We start from the raw sequence: 11,001 nt of genomic DNA, 5'->3' as shown, positions 1-11,001 counted from the left end.
ACCCCTAGGCGTTTTAATCTGCTGAGCTATTTGGCCGGCCCTTTTACTACTATTTTATGCCCCCAAACTGAGTTTAAGAACACTAAAATAGACATTTATATAATATATACACTTAAAATCCTATTAGGGGAAATACGGGCTTGCAATACTTTTTTTTTTTTTTTTGAGGTAGCGTCTTGCTACAAAACCTAGGCTGGCCTTAAACCCAGTGATCACCTCAGCCTCCCAAGTGCTGGGATTATAGACATGCACCACCATGCCCGGCTACTGTTTTTGACTCCATTTGTATGAAGCTTTTTTCTGAAATATTGTGATGAGGGTAGTAAATCGTTCCTGTTGTAGAACCTTTCTTAATTAAGTTGTTATGATTTTAATAGTTTTCATGTAAACATGAAGGTATAATTTGAGAAATTGAATTAGTAAATGATAGTCTATTTAAGGACTGTCGTGGCGCCAGAAAGAAGTTTAGCAAGTATAATACGAGATTTTGTTTCCCGAACAGCGCAGCACTCTGTAAGGAAACAGGCCTGTGTGCTATAAAACAGATAGCGCTGTGCTCGATTTCTCTGTCATCTGAAAAGCAAAACCTCTCAGAACAAGCTTGGGTCTCTCTCCCCCCTGCGCTGCTGTCGTGGCTGCTGCCTTTCTGGTTGCCTCTTCTGCCACACACTCGGCCGTGTCACTCTCCTTTTTTGCTCAAAGCTGTTTTTTCCTTGAGGTGGCCCTGACTGCAAGTTTTTGTCTTCTGTCTTTCTCAGTCGCAGAGCATGTGCACACGGAACTCTTGCCATGTGCACGTCCCCTCCCTTGCTGGTCTTGCCCATCCCCATAATCTCAGTATCACCAGCGAGTACTACCTCAGATCTTTTCATTTTCCTCTTATTTCCTGCACAGTGTAGGGGTTCCTGGGTTTGCTAACCACTTTATTCTCTTGCCTCTACCTTTTTGTGTTCTTTTGCTTTTGTTTTATAAGATTCATTCTCCAAATATTAGAGTTATTAAAAACCAAATACAGTGTGGTGATCCATAGGATTAAGTCATTAAACAAAAAGCAAAAGTTATTAATCGTGTTTATAATCAGTAAACTGTACAGAACTGTGGTAAGCTTCTCTGTACTTAAAATCTAGTTTTAAACTGTACTCCATTCACTGTTACTGTGGTACGCGCACTCTCTCAGTGTGCACAGCTGTGCTTATCCCACCATGCTCAGGTTCTGCACTTGCTCCTTCTTCCTCCGAACGCTGATTTCTGTGCTGGATGGGCCTCCCCTCTCTGCAGTTAGGTTTACTTAGATCCATTCACATATGTCATTAGGTGCATCTAGCTTTTGATAACCACTCTGTGTGTTAATTCCCCTGGCAGTGGCTGTCTGTCATTTTAATCCACTTTATTTTCTCCATATCACGTGTTGTCTCTGTCAGAAACGAGTGGCTTGCTTGCCTGTGTGCTGCTGCCTTCCCCACTGGAGTGCAGTGTTGCTAAGGGAAAAGGGCTGCTCTGCCCCTCACTGGTGCTCAGAGCATCACCTGGTGTGTGGCAGCGGCCCTGCAGTACCTGTGGATTGAGCAGAGAGCGAAGGTCTCCTTCAGACTACTTAGAGTCAAGTGTTTCTCTTTTTACTTTCAACTTATTTCTTCCCCTGCTCAGATTTAAAATGTGAAAAATTCTTTTGTCATTAGCCTGTCAGTTAACGCTAAGAGTATTACATATACTGAAATAAGCCGAAGTTTTCTGACTTCCTTTTCCTTCAAGTTGCTATGAGAAGCTTCTGTAATTTAAAGCTTGGGAGAAAATTATGGTGATTGTAGTTTGTATATTTTTATGTTTTATGACCCTTAAAATATGGACTATAATGTTATGCAACACAGGCACAGACCATGTTATAATCAGCTATTGAACATGTTTTTAAAGAGTATGAAGTTAATCATATTAATATAAGCATCTCCACATTCACAGGATGTAATCCCTGTTCATTACTACCTAATACCTCCACCAACAAAGACTAAGAATGGCAGCAAAGATAAGGAAAAGGATTCAGAGAAAGAGAAAGATTTAAAAGAAGAGTTTACAGAAGCATTACGGGATCTTAAAATTCAGTGGATGACAAAGTAGGTTTTTGAGTTGATTTTAATCCCCTAAATATTTTCTTTTCCCAACTGTAGTACGGTGTGTGAATCCATAAATTTTACTGGATACTGTTAACAGTAGAATTATAAGTGTTGGGGCCGGGGAGATGGCTCAGTAGAATAAGTGCTTCCCTAGCAAGCACAAGGGCCTGAGTTCAGGTCCTGGTTCTGCCAAAAAAGAAAAGAATTCCAAGTGTTTTTTTATAATTCTCTTTTGTGATAAGTATTACATTATTTTAGTCACATTCTAATTTGCTTCTTTCTTATTTTAATCACTTAACTCTGATTAACTCCTGAAGAGAATTCTCTTGGGGGGCATAAAAGGAAAGAAAATAACTTCCTACCTCCAAAGACAAAGATTAACCCTTCACCACCTTTCCCTGTAGTTGGACACAGAGCAGTGTGAATGATAGGTTGTCCTGGTTTCCCAGTTATCTTTTGGGTATGAGCATTTCCCGATGCCTGTTAGTGGCCTTTGGCTTTTTAAGAGAGGGTCTCACTATGCAGTTAGGCTGGGCTCAAACTCCCTATGTAGCCCTCCTGCCTCAGCCTCCCAAGTGCTATGATAACAGGAGTGCACCACCATGCCTAGCTACTTTCAGTGGCCTTTTAAAGTACTATTTTAAATGATTATGCATTTTATGGTTGTATGGATTGCAGCAACAATCTATTTAAATGGCTGTGATTAGCCTTTTTGTACATAGATTTCTTAGAACATCCATCAGCTAGTATAGTGTAATTATTGAATCAAGTATTTTTAAATCATCCTGATCTGTTTTGCCAAATTGCATCCAAGTGCAAATAGAATTCCTGTTTCCTCCAGCTATGTATGTAGTACTACAAGATGCAAAGAATGGAGTTGTTTTTGGTATTTTAAATTTCATTTCTTTAGCTGCAAAGATGGATTTTTAACCACTTAACGGTTTATTCCAGTGACACTCAGGCAGTGAATTCATTTACATTGTCATTTCAGCCAGTCAGTTTGTGTATTGAATAAATTTGATAACATTGTCTTTTTAAAAATTTCCTGTTATGTTATGTTATAAAAATTAACAAAATATATAAATTTGATCATACCACATGTAAATAATTGGATTGGTAGTGGTTAAAGTGTTATACATTGCATGATTTTTATGGATTAAATATGTTCTCTGCCCATTCTTCTGTTAGAATAGTAGATGTCTTTTTCTTATCAGTTTATCGTTGAAGACAAAAAATATTAATGCTTTCCTGTACTTGTCACTTGTCCTCTAGCTTATGTTTTGAACTTTGGCTTACTTTCGTGTGGAAGCTTATTCTGTATAGTTGACTCGGTTGCTTTTTCCACTTGTTGTGCAGTACTTCTTGCTCACTAGTTTTCTCTGATGGTCCATCAGCTGACTTTAAATGCATCTTTGAAAAAAAATAAACAAATGCATCTTTGTAGCTATGAGTATTTAGAGGGAACAGACGCCTTCTTGTTGTAAAAGGAATCCCTACTACTGAGGCAGTTCAAGTTCACCTTCTCATTGAAATGTTCTTATATTGCCACTAGAGGTCAAAGTCATGTGCCCGTCTTTGGCAGACTTTGGGCATCACAAGTGGCAGAGATGTAAAGTCTTAGAAGTAAAATTGCAGAGGTTTTCTTGCAATGTGACAGCCTGGGGAGCCCCATGATTCTGTTTTCCTATAAAACTGGAAATATATTTTTAAAAAGCAATCCTCCAAAGCCTCTGGAAAGGATTTTAATGGCACACAGCCTATGATGAGATATGCTTTCAGAAATATCTTCAAACATTTGGCAAGAAAAATGGACATATCATGGTATTTGAACCAGGACCACTGCACTGCAGGTCATGTGAGAAAGAAACTTGACTTCAGGTTCCTGTTGCCATAAGCACCCTTGTGATGAGCAGGAAGACTCTTCCTAGGACAACCCAGGACGCCTTTCCTCATCCTGCCCAGCTGCGTATCATGTGGCCAAGTTCCAGCCTAAGTGGTCAGGAAGTCGGGGCTCCCTTCTGCCCATCCTCTGCTTGGGAAGTGCTGGTAGGAGCCCTGGGGCCCCAGTGCCGAGGCTGCACCTGGCAAGGCAGGCCGAGATGTCAGGCTCCCTTCTTTCATCAGGAGTGCTGGGATCCAAACGGGTGGGCAGTACCCTGCTGCAGGGGCCCAGGCCTAGAGAGTCTTTCAGTAGACCGTAAGGAACTCTTAAATCTGTTAGTGCCTAATTTCTTGAAAGACAGAAAAGGAACTGGCTTTAGTTCCTACCAGTGATGGAGAGGTTCCCACCCAAGGGTTCCTAGGAATGGGGCACCCTTCACACACCAAGGCTAGTGTAGTATACATGCCCTAGACAGGACGGGGAAAGTAGAGACACAGTCCAAGGAAATAATGACTAAAAACTCTACATGTTTATTAAAAGACATTAATCTTCACACCCAGGGAGCTCAATTGAATGTCAAGTAAAAATGTATGGAAAGAAGCCAGATTTATCAGTTATATACTATATGCTGCAATCAGTAGTGGGCCACATATACAGTAGTGGTCTCATAAGACTATACTTGAAAAATTCCTGCTGCCTATGGCACTGATATTGTAGCAGTCATAATAGCATAGCAGAGAATTGTTCATCCGTTTCTGGCAATGCTAGTGTAAACCTCCTGCTCTACTTTTCATATAAAAGTATAAATACTATTATGCACAGTACGTATTACTAATAAGTGACCATGTTACCAGTTTGTGCATTTACTATGCTATTCTTTGTATCGTTTCAGTATGCTAGTATGTACTAAAAATGTTTCCTCTTGGTATGCCTAGTGACATGGGCAGCAGCCCCATGTATCTCATCTTTTCACATCTCTTCAGTACTCTAAAAGGCTACATGGAATGGTGCCGTATTCACTGATGTTTAAGTATACTCCCTAATGTCCACATGGTAACAAGATCACCTAAAAATGAATTTGTCATCAAGTGTCCCATCATTAATTAACAAATGATTGTATCGTGGTAAAATGGTTGAAGTTCAAAGATAGAAAAATCCTGAAAGCAATTAAAGAGCTGTTACCACTTACAAGGGAACCTCTGTAAGGGTAACAGCGGAATTTTGAGCAGGAACGGTGATAGTCAGTGATGATTATTATTCAACAGAGTCATACAACCCAGCTTTTGATTCTGAGTCCAACAGAACTTTTAAAAATGAAAGCACAGTGGACGTTATATGGATATAAAAACCAAGAGGATTTGTTGCTAGCAGACTCACCTTCCAAGAAATTCTAAGAAGTTCACCCTGAAAGCAGGTGACCTGAGAGGAATTTGGGTCTTCTTTGATAGGGAGGGGGAGAAAACACTAGTAAAATAGATTATTAAAGAATTTTAAAATGCTGCATAAATGTATATTTGTTCTTTTTTTTTCCCCCTGTATTTCAGAGAAGAGGCATTAGGCCTGCATGTTTATTTATACACATGTCTAGTATGCCATGTGAATTTAAGAGTTTGATCTGTTTCCAAAGAGCTTCACCTCTTCTGTCCATCTGCGAAAGGGGATGAATTAAAACATCCTCATTTCTTAAGCAGTTGGTGTCTCACTATAAAGAAAGGTGCTGCAAAACCAGATCCAAAGTACAAGGTCATCATGGCCAGCAACCGCCATTTGTTTTCCACAGAAAACGGCAAGTTCTTCCCAGGGCCCCCCTCGTAGTGGCTGCGACAAACCACGGAGGTTGTGAACCTCTGGATGCTCTGCCCCAACGTGGTGCTGGAGGACGGTCTGCAGAAGGGAAAGAGCCACAAAACTCAAACCTGCCCTCACTCCTGACCTTCCTTCATTTTTGCCCTGGAGGCACGGCTGGTGTGGCTTGTGGTGACAAGGATTGGACCTTAGTTGCTGCACTTGCCTAAGCTTGCCTAAGCAGGCACTTTAGTTCACTGAGCTATCTCACTGGCCCTTTTGTCGTATTTTTTAATAAGAATTCAAAGGAATGGGTGGGAACAAAAGTGTGTTGGGCTAAGAAAAGGAGCACAGATAGAGTTGTTGTAACAAATTGAGTAATTTTCTGACCTTGCTAGACGTAATAGATGGGCCAATAAAGCTCCACACTTTAGTGTCTGTGCATCTCCTGGGATTGGAACAATCGGTGCTGCTGCTTCAACGGTCAAGATGCATACCGTTGGGCTGGGGCGTGCCTCAGCGGCGTAAGGGCCTGCCTGGCAAGCTCACGGTCCTGAACTGGATCCCTGGTGCCGGGGTAAAAAAAATGTATATAGTTATGAATATTTAAAATGTAACAAACTCAAAAACTTATTACAGAAGTCTGAATGCTTATCAAAAACCATGAAGGAACAAAAGACACAGAACGTATAGATAACAAAACATAAAATGGCAAAAATAAGTCCAGATGTATCAGTATTGAAAGGAAATTCCTTTTGTAGTAATATCAAAAAGAATAAAATGTATAGGAATATGTTTAATTGCAAAATGCAAAATTTATAAAACTATAACCACAAAACGTTGTTGACAAAAATTAATATCTGAATAATGAACAAATTATCCTACATTCATAAATTAGAAAATTTAATATTATTGCATTATTTTCTGTTTTGACATGAAGATTAAGCACAGTCTCCCTCAGCAGTCATCACTGACCTTTGTGGAATTTAGCAAACGAGTTCTACAGTTCATACGGAAATGCTGGAGACCCAGAATAGTCAAGAAGTGGAGTTACAGGTTCTGATTTTACAATTTACAGCAAAGCAACAATAAGCAAGACTGTTGTGCTGGCACAAAGATAAGACATAGAAGTCCGTGGAGTCCAGAAATAAAACCATGTGTCTGTGATCACTTGATTTTTAACAAGGGCACTTGCTCAGTGAGAAAGAAACAGTGTTTCCCACAACAGTTGGCTCCATCTGTACAGGTTCCTTCCATACCTTTCAAAGGACTAGATCTAAAAGCTAAAACAGATGTAGCATATCTTTATGACCTTGGATTGAGCAAAGGCTTCTTAGGGTACTAAAAGCACAGGTAACAAGTGAAAAGGCAAATAATTTGGTTTAAATAAAAATTAAAGATTTTTGTGTCTAAATCAAAATTAAAGCATCAAGAAAGTGAAAATATTTCAAAGTATGTATCTCTAAAGGGCTTTTATCCTAAATATAGAATTATAGCATGGTAATATATATTTTCTTTCTAACCATTATATAATGGTTAGCAAAAACTAAATATACAGAACTTTTTTTAACTAAGAATTTGTACATAGTTGTATGACTTGTCTCTCAGTTAAATTATTCTTATAAAAAGTTTGAACATCAAAACCCTAGACAACTTTGTTTTTTTTTAATACTAGTTTTATAAAGCTTTGAGTATTTTAAGTGATGAGTCTCCCGGTGTATATTCACCACTTAGATGTTAATGCTGAATTATTTTTATAATAATGCGTGCAATCACTAAGAACCTACACAATTTTTCCTCTTCCTTGTTTAGGAATAAGTTATGTCTCTTCATTCAAGACCAGAGTCTTCAGAGAAGTTTATAATTTTCTTCACATAAATCTTACACGTTTTTAGACTTTCAAAATTATCCTTGCTGATTGTGTTTCTTATTCCTAATAGGATTGTGTTTTCCCTTGTTTTTAATAACTATAGTTGTTACATGTAACAGTATGTATTTTGTCTTAAACGTATCAAACTCTGAACTGGAATTATTTTCAGTTTGATTTTCTTGGTGTTTGGGGTAAGAACTTACAGTACTCTCAAACATGATAGTCCTGTCAGTGACGTGCTTGTGTTTCACATTGATGCTGTATTTTACTTGGTGAAACATACAATGTTAAATAGTAGTGAAGATAGAACTTTTCTTAAAATAGTGTTTTTCTCTTTCTTATGTACATAGGCTGGATTCTAGTGACATTTATAATGAATTGAAAGAAACCTATCCTGCTTACCTTCCACTGTATGTTGCACGGCTTCATCAGTTGGATGCTGAAAAGGTTGGAATTGTTCAGTTTTTAAATCTTAATTCATTTATCATATTCAAAGAAAGATGTGCATCCTTTCTGTTTTCTGTTCTTGCCAACTGAAAGCATGTCCTCACACTCATCTAGCAAACTATTTCCATTAATTAATATAAGAACTGACTGCCATTACAAGTCTAGTAGTAGTAATAGGATTTGTTTTGCATGTAGTCAGTAGTACATTAGTGCTTCTGTGGTCTGTGATAGAGGAGGAGTGGAGAAGAAAGCCTGCAGGAAGCAGTGGTCCTGGGCAGTTGGAAATTCAGAACCCCTGTGCAAGGGGCTCCTGGGCTTCCAGGCCACCGAACGAGGGTGCTCTGCCACCCTGCGCTTTGTGCTGCTGTCTGTGCAGCAGCCGAGGGCTGGCCGTCGTCCCCGAGAAAGCGGGCAGGGTTGGGAGTGCACTGGACTGTGTCTAGAGAAACCTCTTAAAGACTGGCAAGCGAGGAGCTGGTCACCGAGGACCCCATGGAGATCGTAGCTCGGGCCTCAAGAGGAGGACCTCATTCTCTCTCGCCTTCGTGTTTTCTGTGCTGGGTTGGGGTTTACTTCATCGGCTGGTGCTTCTGAACAGTGACGGCTGCCAGTGGTGCTGTGTCATTCACCAGCAAGTGCTTTTTTTACCTTCGGCTTTCACATGTTGTGTAGTAACAGCCAGTCACAGCTCTGAGGTCTCAGAGCATGCAGAAAAGGAGTTGCCTTTCATTTAAAAAAATGCAGTTTTTAAGGACTTTGTGTTTGATCTACTCACACTGCCGAAGGCCTACGAGGGTGCGGGTTAGCTGTGCTCACGCCTGAGCGCGAGCTCCTAGGGTGCTGCAGGCGCGGCGGTCGCACTGGGAGAGGCCCAGCCACGGGCTGCTGGCGGGCAGTGCTCACCCACGTGGCAGGGCTGCTCCCAGGGCAAAGGCAGGAGTGCGGGTGTTCTGGGCAGGGCTGACCCGCCTCTGTCCTTCCTTCTTCCCTTCCTCTCCAGGAACGAATGAAGAGGCTGAGTGAGATTGTGGAAGCTGCAAATGCTGTGATTTCTCACATAGATCAGACAGCCCTTGCAGTCTACATTGCCATGAAGACTGACCCCAGGCCAGATGCAGCTACTATAAAAAAGTACCTAACCAGTAAATAATCTTTCTTGCATCTCATTTCTTAGTTACTTATTTTAATATTAGGGACTAATGATACTGAGAATGTTTTTTTCTAATGTTCATTATATCAGCATTATTAATACTTGGGTACTTCCTCCTTAGAAATTTCAAACTGATTTTCTTTAATCTTTTAGGTTTCAGCCCAAGAAAGTAGTTTGTTCTCTCCACCATTCGGCACTGCCAAGCTGGAGGGATGGGAATAACTGTGAATAACTGAATCATCTGTGGCCACTTAGGGATTGTTGTGACAAGAGCATGACACTGTAGGAAATTATTTTTTAAAATTATTTATCAATTAGTAGCATAAAAACTGTGAAGTTTAGTTTGGGAGAGTGGACGTACGGGCACACACGCGTAATCTCAGCACTCCAAGAGGCTGAAGCAGCAGCATCACAAACTCAAACCCAGTTTGGCCAATTTAGTGAAACCCTGTCTCAAAGTAAGAAATGAAAAAAGCACTGGGATATAGCTTGGTGTGAAGACTCTGGATGTAGTCCCCAGTGCTGCCCTCGACACGCACCTAAGTTGTCATGCCTGGTAAAGTAACAGTCAGGTTAAAGCCATTTTATGGCAACTTAAGCTTTGTGAAATTCTTTTTGCAGAGGAAAGTTTGTAATTCAGACTACGAAACGAAATCACTTTCATAGTCTAAATTACAAACTCTCCCCTTTTCTCCTCCCCAAGTACTACTGCAAAAAGAGGGTGTAACTTAGTTTAGAAGTGAGTGATGTGGCTCTTCGGTCCAGGCACCGTGGACAGCCCTGAGCTTCCTTTAGCCAGGCTGCCCCTTGGTCACTGTCCCCTGCTCTGAACTTGCTCATTCTCCTGCTATCAGTTTTGCCTCTATAATTATGAGTTATTTTTTAATATAGGGGTCATTAACTTTAAGAGTTAAAAATGGTTTTTTTGGTTTGTTTTTGTTTTTTGGTTTGTTCTGTTTTTGAAGCAGGGTCTCATTTGTAATGTGGGCTGCCCTTAAAACCCACTTATATAGCCCAGGCTGGCCTCAAACTAATGGCAACCTTCTTGCCGCAGCCTCCCCAGTGCTGGGATGACAGATGTGCACTGCCATGCTCTGTGTCTTTCTTTAAAGTTATTATAAATAAGCCCTCTTTGAGCTTCTCGAAAGAACTGTAATGTTTCTTTCCTCAATTCCAGCTGTTTTAGTCAGCATTATTTTCATCACAAAATACTTGGAATGAAAACTGCTAGAACTCTTGACATTATAATAAGTCAGGCAATAAGTTTCAAGTAGATTAAAATTGATTGTTTGCTATTATTGATATTGACTCATATCTTTCAAATAACTTACAAGGGTGGCCAGTTTCTGTCGCTGTTAATGATTAGTGACAGCAGCAGCAGGAAGTGGAGCTGCCACTTGTAAGTGCTGGCTGGCTCTGGGCTTTCTCCAGACGCCCCCCCTTCTGGTTCTTGTAGCAGGGCCTGTTTTCAGCCAGCACCTGGCAGAAAGGAAGGCAGCTCAGAAAGATTCACTGAGTTGGTTCAGGTGCAGCGCCGGGAAATGGGAAGCCAGTGTTCACGGAATGTGCCGCTTGACTCCTTCACTGCTGCCTGCCTCTTACAATCAGCAAGACTCCTTTGGATCTCGAGGGAGAGCGGGAGCAAACACTCCCCACCTGCGCCCACCCTCTCCCCTCTACCGCTCCTCCTGGTACCTTGGGGGTACCTTGGGGTCGGAGCCTGCTCCTCCCGCCCTGTCCTGGCCCCGCACCCAGCCAC

General features: G+C 40.9%; 1 protein-coding gene and 1 pseudogene across 1 annotated transcript in view; one reads left to right on the top strand and one right to left on the bottom strand.

Moving 5' to 3' along the window:
• The window catches only part of Tpp2 (tripeptidyl peptidase 2), a 101,297-nt gene that overhangs the window by 84,212 nt on the left and 6,084 nt on the right, over window positions 1–11,001 (top strand). The window contains exons 21-23 of the mRNA XM_023715193.1: window positions 1,957–2,108; window positions 7,996–8,092; window positions 9,093–9,223. Coding sequence (XP_023570961.1) covers window positions 1,957–2,108; window positions 7,996–8,092; window positions 9,093–9,223 — 380 coding nt within the window. The remainder of the gene's footprint in view (window positions 1–1,956; window positions 2,109–7,995; window positions 8,093–9,092; window positions 9,224–11,001) is intronic.
• Window positions 5,648–7,863, bottom strand: LOC105742155 (annotated as a pseudogene).

The sequence above is a fragment of the Octodon degus genome, unplaced genomic scaffold, assembly GCF_000260255.1.
Source record: "Octodon degus isolate 3935 unplaced genomic scaffold, OctDeg1.0 scaffold00039, whole genome shotgun sequence".
Lineage (NCBI taxonomy): Eukaryota > Metazoa > Chordata > Mammalia > Rodentia > Octodontidae > Octodon > Octodon degus.
This window is presented reverse-complemented; position numbering and strand designations above follow the sequence as displayed.